Source organism: Meriones unguiculatus, chromosome 5 (genome assembly GCF_030254825.1).
Source record: "Meriones unguiculatus strain TT.TT164.6M chromosome 5, Bangor_MerUng_6.1, whole genome shotgun sequence".
Classification (NCBI taxonomy): domain Eukaryota; kingdom Metazoa; phylum Chordata; class Mammalia; order Rodentia; family Muridae; genus Meriones; species Meriones unguiculatus.
In genome coordinates, this window is record NC_083353.1 from 41,068,939 (window position 1) to 41,086,054 (window position 17,116).

At 43.1% G+C, this 17,116-nt stretch overlaps 1 protein-coding gene across 9 annotated transcripts in view; it reads left to right on the forward strand.

Moving 5' to 3' along the window:
* The window catches only part of Aak1 (AP2 associated kinase 1), a 152,681-nt gene that overhangs the window by 104,462 nt on the left and 31,103 nt on the right, over window positions 1-17,116 (forward strand). For 5 of the 9 annotated variants that reach the window (XM_060383684.1, XM_060383682.1, XM_060383686.1 and 2 more), the window contains 7 exons: window positions 432-586; window positions 1,588-1,940; window positions 5,639-5,899; window positions 9,218-9,450; window positions 10,861-11,018; window positions 12,781-12,885; window positions 16,494-16,589. In XM_060383684.1, the coding sequence (XP_060239667.1) occupies window positions 432-586; window positions 1,588-1,940; window positions 5,639-5,899; window positions 9,218-9,450; window positions 10,861-11,018; window positions 12,781-12,885; window positions 16,494-16,589 (1,361 nt within the window). The remainder of the gene's footprint in view (window positions 1-431; window positions 587-1,587; window positions 1,941-5,638; window positions 5,900-9,217; window positions 9,451-10,860; window positions 11,019-12,780; window positions 12,886-16,493; window positions 16,590-17,116) is intronic. The other 4 variants (XM_060383685.1, XM_060383690.1, XM_060383688.1 and 1 more) reach the window with 3 other exon arrangements.

A 17,116-nucleotide genomic window follows, 5' to 3' on the forward strand; every position in this document is an offset into this window, starting at 1 on the left:
GTCTCTGTGTTGACAGCCCAGCTAGCCTGGTGCATGCAGTGTTGTACAGAGAGACCCTGTCTCAAACTAGGTAAAAGGTGAGAACCAACACCCAAAGTTGTCTTCTTACCTCCACGTGTGTCTCATGGCACCTGCACACTTCCCCTCACAAATGTCCTTGAATCTTCATCAGTTTTTAAAGACTGCTTTGTTGAGTATGTATTTCTAGGGTTTGAAATGTATCATTCTATGCTTTCCTGACTTTAAGGCTGCTGGTGAGAGATATGTTATTTTGACGTATTTGCCTTTGCAGATGAGTTGAAATTTGGGGGATGTGTTGACTAAGCAAATCTGAATGGTTTGAAGGAGCGTTGAGGGCAAAACATCATGAGTTCTTCATATCCTCTCTGTTTTCCCACATTTTAACAGCAATTTTGTTTTCCCTTTGTTAGACTGACAGATCCCATTCCCACCACAGAGACTTCCATTGCACCCCGCCAGAGGCCTAAGGCTGGGCAGACTCAGCCAAACCCAGGAATCCTTCCCATTCAGCCAGCCCTGACTCCTCGTAAGAGGGCTACTGTTCAGCCCCTACCTCAGTCTACAGGTCAGTAAGTGGTTTGCAGCTTGTTCTGGTGCTTCTTGATGGTAGTGTTAGAAGGCACAGCCTAAAGAATAATGGGCTGAGCTGCCTGTGAATGCATATGCCCGTGGCTACAAAAGGAAAAACTCTTTTTGTATTCAGGTGGATCTCTAAGACCTCTGAAGCCTGTCATCTGCATTTATTTCTTATTGGACCTTTGATCCATCCACCCTACCCTATTTATTTTATATGTTTCTACTTGCTTTTAAAGAAACAAGGCTTAATTTTTTTGATAACCATAGAAGAATATAATTTCATTACTGCTGTGTTTATTAGAGTATCATCCTCTGTGTTCTAGTAGTCTGTTATAATGAGAAGAATGAGCTTTGTTTCATAAAGGAATTATCAAAATAACAAGTCACAGACGACAGCTTACCAGGAACAATTTTTGAAAAATGTGGTGGCCATCTATATACAAACAGGCATTCAGATGCTAGTTGTGTAAGCTACTCATAAAATATGAAAGAATGCTTTTGCTGTGATATGCAAGCTGGTAGAAAGACTATGTTTAGTTTTAGTGGTCAGCTATGTGTGTATATAAGGGTGACTAGAAGTGCTAACTACTGGACTCACGGGGTAAATGGAATGATGCCTAAGGGAAACCCCTCTGAAGGAGGCAAGTATTGAATCTTACAATTCCACCTGGTTTTTAAATTTTGGAAGCAGAGGATTTGGCAAGAAATGGAACGCTATCCCAAGTAGAACATCACAGATGGCAAAGTAGTAGGAGCAGGCAAAGCTTGGGACAGTCTGCCTACTTCTGCTATTTCTTGTGTAGCAAATCAAAACGCCTTTTTTACAGAGTTTCTCTGTGTAGTCCTGGCTGTTTTTGAACACACTGAGATTCACCTGCCTCTCTTCCGGAGTGCTTGGATTAAAGGTGTACACCACCACCAGCAGCCTTCAGAAAGCTATTTTTGTCTGGTAGAGTTTTGAGCCCTTACCTGAAGTTTATTTCATTGCAGGACCCAGCAATCAGCCTGGCCTTCTAGCCAGTGTTCCCCAACCTAAAACCCAAGCCACACCCAGTCAACCTCTTCAGTCATCTCAGACCAAGCAGCCACAAGCTCCACCCACCCCACAGCAGACACCTTCTACCCAGACCCAAGGTCTGCCCACCCAGGCCCAGGCTACACCCCAGCACCAGCAACAGCTCCTTCTCAAGCAGCAGCAGCCACAGCAGACAGCACCACAGCAGACAGCACCACAGCAGACATCAGGCACCTTTTACCAGCAGCAGCAGCAGCAGGCACAGCAGCCGCAGCCGCAGCAGCAGCAGCAGCCACAACAGCAGCAGGCTCAGACTCAGACTCAACAGGTAAGGAGCTCTTTATGACACTTGCTTTGTATAACGGAATTGTTATTATTAAAAGGCCTGCTAGGTGCAGCTGTCTTCCTTTTGAAGTTCTAGGATCGCCAAGAGCCACTGACCAGCATATCATCACTTCTCAGAAATGTGGAAACTGAAGCATCAAAATGTAGATTAATAACTCTCAGGATTTTCAGTGTTGTCCTCAAAGCTTGGGGAGTTTACCCCAACTTAGCACCCTCATTGAAGGAGCTACTTTCTAAGGAGATGCAGTGGGAAAAAATAACAACAATGTTCTATTAACACACAATTCCAGTAGTGTCCAGCTGTTTCAGATGTCATATAGTTTAAGTTTGCTTGGTTGGATCAGGACCCAAACAAGGTCCATGTATGCTATGTAGCTGGTATATATTATTTTTTGTATTGAATATTTCGAATCGAATATTCAATATATTGTGCTGAATATATATTATGTATTTTTAAACTTTGAACATACTATTTTATAATGATTTATTTCTTTTTTTAAAAAATCGTGAATGTGTGAGTATATGCACTTGTTATATTTGGTCACATACACTGTGGGCACTCAGGCAAAAGGAGCAATGTGTTGCAGGCTGTTTGATTCCATTGTGTGCCCTAATGTTGTGAGCTGTAAAAACCTGTGTCTTGTTTGGTGCGGCTCAGCCCTAACACACACCTTTAATTTAAGAACTTTGTGTTTATTGTAAACAGGTGATTATGGTGTGACTCATCCCTGGCACATGCCTTTAATCCAAGAGCTTTGTACACAGGATTTAGTAAAGTTAACTCTAGGTCAAGAGGCAGAGTGAGAAACCAGCTGACAGGGAGTAAGTAAAAAGGAAAGACTTTGAGAGAAGGCTATTTTAGACAGCATGGAGAAGAAGAATGAGCTTTGGGGGCTTTTGAGCTCTTTAGCTTTTGAGCTTTCAGCTTTTTCCATCTGGTACTTGAGCTAAGTGAGGAAGGCTTTTTTCTCTGGAAAGTGGGCTGGGTAGAAAGATCTGCTGGGTGTTTTTGCTGCCTCTCTGAGCTAGTAGGTTTTCACTCCAGCATCTGATCCCTGAGTCTTCACTGATAAGATCAAATGGTTGGGATTTTCTCTCATTATAACAACAGCAGTGGATCTCTTGGAGTTACAGTCATTTGTGCGACACCTGGCTTGTTACATGTGAACTCCAGCAAACATTTTTAACCTCTGAGCCAACTCTCCAACCACAGGGAGAGACTGATATATCTTTTGTATATCCTTTTTTATCTCCTTTGCTTTTTTTTTTTTTAAATTTTTGAATAATTTTTTTGAAGTCAAATAATTTTTGAATTATTTGTTCTTTTGCATATTCTGAACTTGGCTTGGTTATCCTTTGGTTGCGTTTGGTGTATTCCACCATCTACTATGTCTGTCTATCTGTCTATATTTGTGAGCCTGTGCATGTGCAGGTCAAAGGACAACCTTTCAGGAGTCTGTTCTTTCTGTCTACCATGTGGGTTCCAGGAGTAGAACTCAGGCTATCAGACTTGGCTGCAAATCCCTTTAGTTGCTGAGCTCTCTCACTGGAACTAACCCGGTGCTTTCCAGAGACATGCTCAGTATGAGTTCAATCTGGTAGTTCTTCCTGTTCATCCCACTGGGTAGATCATCCCACTGCTTTTTCTTGACTGCCAGTGTGCTTAGGTGTTTCTTTTTCATTTGTCTTGTTTTTAATTTTTCTCTTTGGCTTAGTAACCATTGCTGATATTTCCCAAGTCCTGAAATGTACTTTGGAATGTAAAATCATGCTCTTTCAAGTGGGTCCTGAATATCAAACTCAGGTTATCTGGCTTCTTGACAGCAGGCACTTTTACCCACTGAGTCATCTGACCAGCATATAAAGAGTTGTTTTTTATCATCTGTGTAGTTACCCTGAGGTCCTGTTTGTACAGAAAAGTGCAAGAAAAATGTTAGGTTCTTTCTTTGTTCATCAGTGTTCACTCAAAGGTGAGTGTTTTGCTTTGTGTTATTGTAAGTTTATGGATTTGAATGTGTTACCATTTTTAAACATGCTCAGAATCTCCTAATTTTAGCCAGTTAAAGTCCCTTCAGATTGGATTTTGGGTCCCTTGTATGTGACTCCAGTGATCCATGATTTCTTTGCCAGTGAGAGTAATGAATTCCAGGGTCATTCTGCTCTTAACTTAGAGTCATCCTTTTCTCTAAAGAAATAATTAGTTGTTAATGGGTTATGTTAGTAATTGTTTCTAGGCCTTTTTAGTAGATACTTTGAAATAGATTTCTTCTATTAGAAAATGAACATTATGAGTTCAGATTATATATTAATTCAGACTCATAATTGAAAACTTTTGTTAAACTTCTTAGATTTTGTTGTTTTTATCATCTGAAAATCTTTTTGTTGTTGTTGGTTTTAAAATTTCAAAAGCCCAAGCCAGGTTCAGTGTCTCTTTCTTCTTGCTACTTGCAGAACAGAATAGCCTTGAACTCTTGGTGGTCACCCTGCCGCAGCCTTCCAAGTCCAGGGTATACAAGCATGCATCATCATGCCTGGCAACCTTCAAATATTATTTTCAAATATTATTATAGTATTTCTAATTTGGCTGCCAATTAGATACAGAATACTGACTTTATTTTGATTTTTGCTTTCTATATTTTGGATCAAGTTGTTTAATGAATATGTAAAATAATTAAATAGTTTTAAAGTTAGATTTACAAATTTTCATTCTCTCGTTCTTCTTGCAAAAAGATATTTCTCATTTTCTTCTTTAGAATGCCCCTGTGCCACCCTTAAGGGCAGAGCACAGCCCTTTGAGTCCCCTGTGGGTGGATCTGGGTTATTGCTGTTGTAAACAGGCGGTTAAACTAGTACATGTTGTTTTTGTGGACCTTTTAATTTTACCCTGGTAGACACATGGTACCCAAGAGTATCCTAATTAAATCAGTAACAGTTTTGGGTGTTTTCTAAGACAGGATCTTCACTTTTGTTTGTTAGCATCCTTTGTTAGTGTACCAGCATTTAGCTCCCAGCAGTGCCAGGAACATGGGTATAGGTGCATTTTTAGCCTCAGCCACTTGGGAAGCTAAGGCACAGGGTTGCTTGAGCCCACAGGTTTTTGGAATAAGCCTTGGGAATGTGGTGCTGCCTCACATGAAGCACAAAGAGGAGGACAGTCACAGAGTAATAGAGTATTTGAAGATGGCAGAATTTCATAAAGGTAGATATGTTGGGGAGCATACTTTGGAAAGGTTTGGATAGGTGATAGTCACCAGTTAACATTTGAGTTGCTCTTTTCAGGAACATCTCTGAGGCATTCTATTCATGTGGGGAAGCATTTGACTCTTGGCTGCTTCAAAATCCTTTGTAAGATGGATTTCTTCTGCACAGGGGATCTGTCACTTGCTACTGTTCACTCCATGTCTCAGAGTCACTTGAGTTAAATCTGGTAGCTTCCCTGGGCCTGGGCCTGGAAAGAAGGCTGTTGCAGTGGGAAGGGCCTGGCAGTGAAAATGTTGCTGGTATGATTCTAATGTCCTAAGTCCTTTTCCAAACTCTTTGGCCCAGCTACTAGGCTTTTGCTAGGCCCTCCCTTTGTCTTCAGCATTGCCTTTATAGTTATTGAGACATTAGTCTTTTGTGACTGTGGCTCTATGCTAGGCTGATATTCACCTCCTCATTTCTTGCCACTCTCCTGTGCAGTTTCAGGCAATACATCCAACAGCCCAGCAGCCAGTTACTGCACAGTTCTCTGTGGTGTCCCAGGGAGGCTCTCAGCAACAGCTGATTCAGAACTTCTATCAGCAGCAGCAGCAGCAGCAGCAGCAGCAGCAACAGCAGCAACAGCAGCAACAGCTGATGACTCAGCAGACTGTCCTGCAGCAGAAGACTGCTGTGGTAGTACCACAGCCTCAGGCACAGCCGGCCGCAGCCCCACAGCCAGCTGCTGCCCAGGAGCCTGCGGTAAGAACCAGTAGGGCTTGGTCCAGACTGGAGAGGAGTGTGCAGTGATGATGGGAAAGGGCAAGGGAAGAGGTAGCAGCAGTCACAGGGGCCTCTGAGTTAGGGTTCTTCTCTGCTTTTCCCAGACAAAGTGTCTACTGCTTAGGAGTAAACCCTCAGTCTTCTCATGAGTCCTGGATGAGCCAATACTGAGCTCTGTGCCCTGGGTGGTGGGTATAGAGACACAAGGTGGAAGTCAGCTATTTAGCAGGAGGAAGAGAGCTGTCCAGCTTGAACCTGCCCCATCTTACTGATGCATGGTAGGGCTCATCTAGAGAAGTAAGTAAGTGAGCAAGAAGTAATGATTGGCAAGGAAAAGCATCTGTTCTCCCTTGATGATCTGTACAGGCATATGAAAAAATGCCCACAAGGTAGTGTTGACACACTTTCTGCTACTGCAGAACACTCGACTTCAGGTCCCAGCACCCGTGTTGAGTAGCTCACAGCTGCCTGAAACTTCAGCTCCAAAAGCATCCCTGCCTCTGGTCTCCTCAGGCCCCTGCACTCAATATGCAGGTACACATGCATACATATATGCACACACACACACACACACACACACACACACACACACACACACACAGAATTGTTTAAAGCCTGTAACAAAATAGACATCAGACGCCACCATTCTTCTATGGTGTATTCCTCTCTCCTACCCCCTTTAAAATTTTTTAATTTAACCATTCTTATTTTGAGACTGGTCTCACTGTGAAGTCCAGGCTAGCCAGGAACTTGCTGTATAGACCAGTTTGACCTTGAAATCACAGAGATCCACCTGTCTTTGCCTTGAAAGCATAAATTAAAGGTGTATGTTACCCACTATGATTTCTTTCTTTTTGCTTTTTAAAACTTTATTCATTTTTTTATTAATTACAGTTTGTTCACTTTGTATCCCAGCTGTAAAACCCTCCCTCATTCCCTCCCATCGCCACCCTCCTTCCTTCATCTCCCATGCCCCTCCCCAAGTCCATTGACAGGGGAAGTCCTCCTCCCCTTCCCTCTGACCCTAGCTTATCAGATCTCATCAGGACTGGCTGCATTGTCTTGCTCTGTGGCCTGGCAAGGCTGCTTCCCGCTCAGGGGGAGGTGATCAGAGAGCCAGTCACTGCGTTCATGTCAGAGACAGTCTCTGTTCCCATTACTAGGGAACCCACTTGTGGAGACTGAGATGCCGTGGGCTACATCTGTGCAGGGGTTCTAAGTTATCCACTGTGATTTCTTGACTCTCTTACCCCTTCCTAATCCTGTCTTTGGAGGAGGAGACATTGCGATGCAGAAGAGCCCTGGCCATATTCAGGTTCTACTTCCAAGTGGTCTTATGACTGTGGTTGACCTGTTAGCCTTATGAGACTGAAGATTATCTTCTCTTGCCTAAGTAAGGGTGCTGGAATTTGTTCTGTAAGGTCCACCTCCGCTTGTTTTCTTTGAATCCCAATGTCCATAAAACTTGCCCTGTGGGGCTGCTATGTGAGCAGCTGGTGGATGGAGCTGCTGTGTATTACCAGTTGAGTATTCCTTGTCTAAAATGCTTAGGACCAAAAAGTACCTAAGAGTCTGGCATCCTTGTATCCATAAGGAAATATTTTGAGGGTGAAATCCAAATCTATACACAGGTACTTGTGGAGTAAATAAGTGTATATTATATTTTGCCTTTGGCTGTGACCTGCTACAGGGGTCAGGTGTGGAATTTTCCACATGTAGTATCATGTCAATGCTCAAAGGTGTCAGTTTTAGGAGCCTTAGGAATTTCAGGTTTTCAGATTAGAAATGACCAACTCTTGCTGTCTTAGAGATATGGCTCAATGGTCCTTTGCTCATTGATGAATCCTCCTGCTAGAGGCATCTGTTATGTATGCTGCATTTGAAGGATGGGTAAGAGAAATGTTCTCTAAATGATGTGGATGTTTTTTAATCATAGCTGTGAAATACCCTTTCCAGTGAGATAAGCCAGTCCATGACTGACCCCTGTGGATACTGGCATTCAGATGGCCTTTCTGATAGATGCAGCTCTGGACCCCAAAAGAAGATGCAACGCCAGGGCTCTGACCCTCACAGAGTTCTCTGTTCCCCAGTGGGCTGTGTTACCCCTCCTGGCTTAGTTTGGTTGACAGTAGAACCTTATAGATCTGCTGCTCTTCATCTTGTTGGTGAAATAGTTGACATATAGACACAGGTATATAGCATGCCTCAAAAAAAACCATTCCAATCCTAAGGACAACATGAGGACAGTCTCCCCGGCTGTAAGCATCCTGACCCATTGAGCTTTATGTTCTTAAATTCTTTCTGTCTTCAGAGACACAACATAGGAGCCGAGCTTCAGTGTGGAGAGGCAGCTCTCACTTGAGTGGAGAGATTGGAGGGAAGGGATAGTGAAATTCCTGAGTCACTCAGTATCCAGTCATTTTATTTTCAGATTGACAGAACTAAGGAAAGGGCTTAGTTGTGGGTTGCTTTTAAAATTACTTTGCTTGGTACAGGTAGGTGGCTTATGCTAATTTACATGGTTACAACTACATTCCTATTCATTTTTTTTGTTCTGTGGACCCCTTCTCAAGAGTCCTTTTATTAACTCAGTCATTCAAGGTTTTTCTTCCGTGTCACTGTGTTTTCTGATGATCTTCACTTCTTTTAATGAATATTGGAACAAGCCAATCCCACAAAAACAGTGTTGCACTTTTGTTGAAGGGTTGAAACAGAAAATAGGTTCTTGTGAATCTAGCCCATCAGTGAAATGAAGGCCATTAACAACAAAAAAACAGAGCCACAGTGTTTCAGTCATACTGGGATTGTTTGACTCATTCTACTCAGTGTAGGGGGGTGGTCCAAACTCTCATCAGAAATGTTTTCCAAAGCATCTTGGCTGGAGTATGTCTTCTCTTCTAGCTGTAAAAGAAGGTAGACTCTATTGCCTGCCCTGTGGAAGCATCCCTGATGAGGTACTGTTTCTCCTCATCAGGGTAAGTAGAAGGAGGTCCTTTATGATACCTTCTAGGTCTTCAGGGCTGGGAAGAGCTTCTGTGGTCTTGGCTTGGCAGCTACATTACATCTTGTTGACGTGCATATTGAAGCTAATGTGTAAGAACCGGGCAATGCCTTGGTGGTGTCAGTCTCCGTGGCAGTTCAGATGGCTTTGCCTCGGTGCTGTTGATAAGCTTAGCCATTTAATCTTCTATGAGCAAATGAGGTGTTATTATACTCAGTTGTTGATTTGTTGTGTTTCCCCCATTTCCTCTTTTTTTGTTTTGTTCGTAATAAAGCTTTGCATTTCTGTGTCCCTAGCAGATTCAAGCCCCATCAAGACAACAGCCAAAGGTTCAGACAACCCCACCCCCAACTATCCAAGGACAGAAAGTTGGATCTCTTACTCCTCCATCATCTCCCAAAACCCAACGTGGTGGGCACAGGCGGATTCTCAGTGATGTAACCCACAGTGCAGTCTTTGGGGTTCCTGCCAGCAAATCAACCCAGCTGCTCCAGGCAGCTGCAGCTGAGGCCAGTCTCAATAAATCGAAGTATGTTTGTTCTTACCATGTGGGCTAGGTCTGCTCTGGGTTACTGTTGTATGGTTCTTTGCATAAGCTTGTGGAAGTATAGTACATATGTGCCAGTGCATATCTGTATTTAGTAAGAGACCATGAGCTTGTCCACAGTATGTGCTTCATACAGATCATAAGACTTTTTAGTTTCCATTCTCCCATGTGTTCTTGCTCTGTAGAGTGCTTTCAAAATAGTCTAACCAAGTCTCCGTTTACTGGCAATTACACACCTAGCACCTGGAAGGTGCCTACCTCAGCAAGCACTGTCTACCCAATGCTTGGCTCATTCTGCCCTTTGGAGCTGCTGCTTTCCCTCTCCCATAGAAGGCATAGAAGACTCCTCAGATCTGTGTCAGCTGCTGTTCTTTCCTCTCATGCAGTAGTTTGTCTAGGAACTTTTTTTTTCTTTAGTGGGACAGGTGAATCCCTTAGCCCATTTCTCTGAAAACTCTGTATGATATGCATCCATAAACAATGTTTACTGTAGGACAACACTGGGGGCCAAATCTTTGTTTTTAACAATTTTTAAGACATTCATTTTTTTTGTATATTAGTACTTTATCTTCATGTACACCTACATGCCAGAAGAGAGCATAAGATACCAATATAGATGGTTGTGAGCCCTCACGTAGTTGCTGGGAATTAAACTCAGGTCTCTGAGAGAACAAACTCTTAACTGTTGAGCCATCTCTCCATCCCTGGACTTTTTTTTTTCTTTCTAAGCATACATCACACTATTTTAGCATGAATCATATGTGTGTCTGGCCAGCCTTCATGAACCTGGTAGGGTTGCTGGTTCTGTGCTTCATGTAAAGTCAGTCTTCAGGACCGTTGTATGTCAGTGTAAATTTAGAGCCTTGGCTTCCATGAAACCATGCATTCTTATGTTAAACACATTTAAGTCATGAGAGACTGGAAGAGAAGTAGGTGATGTAGACATACAAAGTAGTGGTAACTTTATTTTATATTTTTTTTGTGGTGACTCTGCCATTGACTAACATTCTAAACGTATGATGATAGCTTGGAACCACACACACTAGATCTTAAAAGGTCAGAGGCAGCCAAGATAGGCCTAGGATTCAGCCACAGCAGAGGTTGGTTGTGCTCGATGCACGGGCCTCAGGATAGGTAGCTGTGGATCGCAACCTGAAACACCTTGCAAAAGACAGGCAAGCTTCAAGATTTCATGAGAGCTGAAGTGAAGGAGACAACATTTGTAAAGACTAAACTCTTCAGTTTCTATGGGAAGTCCTTTCTCAAACACCATGGAAAAATGATGGTTTGACTGAGAAAAGAACTGGTACCATAATGAAGAGAAAATATTTTGGGTCCTTCTGATTTGTTCAATTTTCTTTTCCTTCACTGTTGGGATGCCAACCTTCCCAGGTCTGCAACCACCACTCCCTCAGGCTCTCCACGGACCTCACAACAGAATGTCTCTAATGCTTCAGAAGGCTCCACATGGAATCCTTTTGATGATGACAACTTCTCCAAACTCACAGCTGAAGAGCTGCTGAACAAGGACTTCGCCAAGCTGGGGGAAGGTGAGCAAGCTGAGTCTTCTCCACGCATCGTGGTTGTAAACCAGCTGAGGATAAACTTGAACGTGTCTGTGTCTTAGCTGCAGAGGGATGCGCTCGGGGAGACCAGCAGAGACCTGTCTTTGAAAAGGGTTTGCTTTGGGGTTTGCAGGCTGATTTTCATTTTTGCCAGAACACTAATTTTTTTTTTTTCCAAAATTGATGCCTAACTGTGAGAGACAGCAGGGAGTATGTGAGTATAAGAGGAGAAACTTTGAAAAGATTTAGTGCTATAAACTGGAATAATTGCATTAAGCGGAGTGATTTCTTGAAGAAATGCGAATGCCCCATTCCTCCTCAGTGGGCTTCCCAAAATAGAGGCCGAGGGTGTACCTCACAGGGTGCTGGGTCCTGACCACAGGTCTGTGTTGTTGTTGACTGACCATAGAAAGGAGATTTTTTTAATAAAAGACAAGGTTCTTTCCAAAATATCCATCCCTGATTTGGAAGGCAGGACAAAGTGGCATCTGCACAGACATACACATGCCATACAGACTCCTGGGAAACCTCTCTAGTGTTCAGCTGGGATAGAACACCCTCCATGCACTCAGGGCACAGAGCAAAGAGTGATTAGAACCAGTCAAGGAGATGAACTGTTTTACCCAATAGCAATGGTTCTCAGCCCTTTTGGAGGTTAAGCGTTCCTTTGCGGAGGCTGCATGTCAGATATCCTACATGTTAGATATTTACATCACAAGTCGTAACAGCAGCAAAATTACAGTGGTGAAGTAGCAACAAAAATAATTTTTTGGTTGGGGGAGTCACACAACATGAGGAGCTGTATTAAAGGGTCACAGCATTAGGAAGGTTGAGAACTGCTGCCTTACAGCAGTGTTTTAAATACATACTTTTCTACCATTTTATTTTGTTTCATTTTGAGACAGAGTCTCATTATGCAGTTCTGGCTGGTCTGGAATTCCCTACATAGACCATGCTGGCCTTAACTTCACAGCGATCCACTTACCTCTCTAAGTTGTGGACCACCACGCCTGGATAGCTTAGCCTTTTTAGATAGAAGACAGGGCACAGGAGTTGAATTTCTTTGACAAGTTATTTTCATTGTTATCTCTGCCACTTCTTATTCTGTGCTGTAAACAGAAATTTCTTCCTGTGTTATTGTATGTTATTAGTATGTTCGTGTCTAATTAATGAGCCTTTGGAAGATTTTATTTTCAAATTACGTATATGTGCATGGTCCACCTTTGGCTTTATGCATATGAGTGCAGGCCCTTGGAAGCCAGCTACATCAGAACCCCTGGATCTTGAGTTTCAGGTAGTTGTGAGTTGTCTCATGTAGGTGCTGGGAACTGAACTTTGGAACTCTGGAAGCACAATACTTTGAACCATCTCATCTCTCCAGCCCTAGCCCAGAGGGTTGTTTATTTGTTTGTTTATTCTTGTTTTTAAACTCTTGTCTATTTTAAACCTCAGGTCTGCATTGCTTTGTTCCACTGTCAGCTTTCATGTAACACTGCTGTTGTTATGGCTGTCCTTCATAGCTTCTCACCACTCCGCTACCACTCCCTCTCAGTTCTCAGGCTGCTTCCAGCTTGGAAAATGGTCTTTGAGCATTGGCACAGACAAGGATTTTTTGAGTGTGTCTGGTAAAAGTGTTGCCATAAATGTAGTAAGAAGAGTCAAACCAGAGGTAGTTCTTCACTTTACTATATGTCTGTGTACCCCAGGATTCTGAGACGATGAACCAAGTGGTGTTTTGTCCTTTTAGGAAAGGTTCCTGAGAAGCTGGGTGGCTCTGCAGAGAGCTTGATTACGGGCTTCCAGCCAACGCAAGGAGATGCCTTTGCCACCTCCTCGTTTTCTGTTGGAACTGGTGAGTGTGACACATGCCTGAGACACAAGGCTCACTGTTGTTACCTTCAGATTTCCACTTCCCCGACAGCTCTCGTATACAGAGACCCGGTTTCTGGTGGTAACTCGCATCTTCATTCTTTCAGTAGTTATCTGATCTGAAAACGTTTAAGGACCGTCTATAATCACTTTGAACTCAAGTGGTGGAGTGATCTGTTGAATAGGCCTGAGCTGTTCTCCTTAGTTCAGGATGTGTCTTCTATAGATATTTCTAACTTAAGGACTAGTGCTCTGGTACATTGCTTAGGGCCTTTGCGATGACTTAAAGGATTCTAAGAATTAGAAACTGTCTTATACTTGATATTCTACTACTATGTACATGTCCATTTTTTAAAAAAATCAAAGCATTAAGAAACTTGTTTCCCAATTATTAGTAAAAATTATCTACAGTTATTATATAAAAGTTATAGTTTGTATAGAAACAAGTCCAAATCACCTAGATATAGCATTGTGACACCATGTTGATGTATGTCTTAATCAAATCACTGATCTATGAAGAGACACCATGACCAAGGCAACTTTTATAAGAGAAGACATTTAATTGGAGGCTTTCTTAAAGTTTTAGAGGATTAGTCCATGGTCATCATGTCAGGAATAAGACAAGTCATATTGCTGAAGCAGCTGAGAGCTTTACATCCTGATCTGTAGGCAGCAGGACTGACATGGGCTTTTAAAACTTCAAAGTCCACTGCCAATGACATACCTTCTCCCAAAAAGGCCACACTTCTTGATCCTTCCCAAACAGTTCCACTATCTGGGGCCCAAGCATTCAAATATCTGAGCCCATGGGGCCATTCTCATTCACACCTCCACAATGTGTAGTCTACATTTAAAAATTTTAGGATCACAGACATCTTTGTGAATCTAATGCAACTTCTTGATCTTCCTCATTAAAATACGTTGTACAAAAATGATCACAGTTTTGTACAATTTTAGGTTTGGTTTGAGATTGTGATACTGTGATGTCCATCTTTATATTTTAAAACCTTTCTTTGTTCCTTTTATTTTTTTCCACTGAATAAATTTGACATGGGCTAGTGAGATGGCCAGTAGATAAAGGCACTTACCACCAAGCATAGCCATCTGAGTTTGAGTCCCAGAACCCACATGGTGGTAGTTGCCTCCTAAGCCCCAGCACCCATGTTCTACTTTCCTGCTCTGGGCTGCCTGGGTGAGGCTACCACTGCAGTTCCGTGTACTTTCTGTCACCTCAAGGCCTTGATACTCCAGTCTCTCCCTGCTACTACTGCCTCCTACAGATCTGGCCGGGCTAGGAACAGCCCCTGCTAGCCCAAGGAAGGGCCAAATGTGGCCTTGCTTACACACCAGAGCTTAAGGTCTGGATTCCTTCATTTTGGTTGTCTCTGCAGTAAAAGTAGGTACCAGTTATTTTCAAAACCACAGTGTGAGTGAGGAAGCCAGGTCCAGGGAACAGGGGTGTTGCTAGCTCATCTAACGATGCCATCTTTGCCTTTCACATTATTGTATGTCAGACTCTCCCTTGTCCCTGAGGAGCTGGCGTTGGGTAGGACATAGCTGAGGCTGTTAAGAAGTGATGGAATCTCTCAGAGGAACATAGGATCCTGAAAAATGGGGAGAGAGCAAGAAGCTGGGAGACCAAGCTCTCAGAGGGAAGTAAGCTGGGAAGGAAGAGCCAAGTCAAGGCAGCTGCTGTCAGAAGAGATAAGATTCAGGGTGAAGAGAGTAAGGGCAAAAGGTGTGCCCTGTGGGCTGGCAAGATGGCTCAGCACTCACAGGTGTTAGGTCCCTACCTGCTGCAGGGTGTGACTGGTAGACGCTGCCCTCTACCTAGGGGTGGGGCTTCCCTCTCCCAGAGACCCTTCACTATATAATCCAGACACTTGAGTTCCTCCTGCCCTTTGCCCTTTTTGCCCTTGCCCTGGCCCTTCCCTCTTTCAACCCTTCCGTTTGCCCCTTCCTCTTTCTCATTTTCCTCTCTCTCTCTTCTCCCCTCTTTCTCTCTGAACATGCTTCTCTCCTCTCTCTCTCTGTCTCTCCCCCTACCTCTCCCTCACTGCTTCCAGTAAACCTGAATTTATATAATATGGCTTCATCTCTATATTAGCTCATTCCAATATTTAATCAATCAACATGTGCTTGCTGGGCAAGCCTGGAAAACTGAGTTCCATCTCTGGAACCTGAAGGTGGAAAGAGAGAACTGACTCCACGCACATACTGTACGAAAATGCTGCATACACATCAGGAACACACACTGTACACACATGCCTGCAGAGACACTCATCACGCGCACGCATACACACACACACATCCCCTCCACACTACACATATGTCAGAATAAAAAGAAAACTATGTAAAGGAGGTGTATGGCAAGATGGCTCGGTAGGTAAGGGCTTGCGACCAAATGTAATACTTGAATTTGATCCCTCAAACCCACATGATGGAAGCAGAGAACCACCTCCTGCCAGTATCCTGACCTCCATAAGCAAATCAAAGTAAAAACAGTTCTTTAAGAAGAAGCACACCCACTTCACAGCTCCCACAGCAATCACAGGAAGGCTAGTGTGCAGCTCACTCTCCTTTTCAGTCAGTCCAGGGCCCAGAAATGGGCCACCCACATGGAGGCAGGGTCTTTTCACCTCAGTTACACAATCAAGATAATCCTTCAAAGACATATTTTGACACCTCTCTTTCAGGTGATTCTAGATTACGGCAACTTGACAGTTAACCATAACCACTGCAGAGCTCTGGAGGACATCCCAAATCCATATTCCAGAAGGGTTCAAGGGGAAACCAAATAGTTCAGGTTACAGAGTTGTATGGCACGGGTGATGCTGTGCTGCTCTGACCGAAAGTGTGTTTGCTGCAAAAGCTGGGTACAGGGCTCACACTCTGCCTGCAGCGACTTCCTGTGAGTCTGCACACTTTCCTGTTTTCTTTGTTTTTGTTTTTTGTTTTGTTTGAGACAGATTATCACTGTGGACATAGATTAGGCTGGCCTCAACTCTTGATCTCCCTGCTAGAGAGCTAGAACTATAGTGTACATCACCATACTTTCAAATTTTAAAGAATAAAATAGAAATAAAAACGAGATTTTAATTAATAACCAAACTGAGTACTAAAATGAAATGTAAAGAATGTTAAAGCAGAAACCAAGAGGCCCAAGTTCTGATGCTTGTCTGGAAGCAGAGCACTGCCTAGTTTCTCAGTTTGGGTCTTTGTTTTCTTTGCTGAAAAACAAAACAAAACAAAAAAAACAAAGATTGTACTAGAGGTTTCCAGGGCTCTAAAGGTTGAAGCCCTGATATGCTCTAAGATATTTAGGTTTCTAGACCTCTACAGATCGCCAAGTGGAGCACGGGTAGCGTAGTGTCAGGGAAGAGCTGGAGCAAGTGGAGCACGGGTAGCGTAGTGTCAGGGAAGAGCTGGAGGCCCCGGAGCCCCGCACAGCACTTTGTTAGATGTCGTGGCAGTAAGACCGCTACCGCAGAACATGTGGGGTGCTGAGGTCCAAAGGACAATCCATCAGTATTTACTTAACAGCTTCTGCTTTTCTCGTTTTTCTCTCCTGATCTTTCCAACTAACTCCAGCTGAGAAAAGGAAGGGTGGGCAGGCTGTGGACTCTGGCATCCCACTCCTAAGCGTGTCTGATCCTTTCATTCCTCTTCAAGTACCTGATGCTCCAGGTAGGTACATAGAGTTAGCAGCCTGAGTCTTGTATCCCATGACCTTCAGGGCCTCTGGAGAGCTCTGCGTTAAGTTCTTGATGACAAGAACCCTAATCCCAAGTCCTAATAATTGGATGCTGTTGCATATTTTAAGTTTCTTATAATATAGACAAACTTATTTTGGATATAAACTCTTCTAAGGAGAATAAAATCAGTTCAGGTTGTATCACGTGTGGCTCTCGAATCATATCAGTGTTTATTGTTTTTCACTCTGTTTAATAAAATTTTTGTTACTATGTTTGAGGGGTGGGGTAGAGAACAAGGTTTCATTGAGGCCAAGTTGATCTCTACCTTGATGTGTAGCCAAAGGATGATCTTTGACTATTGATCCTCCTGCCTTTACCTCTCACGTACCTAGATTACAAGCACTTACCACCCCATCTGGTTTGTTTTTTATTCTTCACTATATTTATGATATATTGGAGAGGCCTATGTATTAGAAAGACCATTAGTCCAATATTATTGTAATATGGTAATAAAAGCCA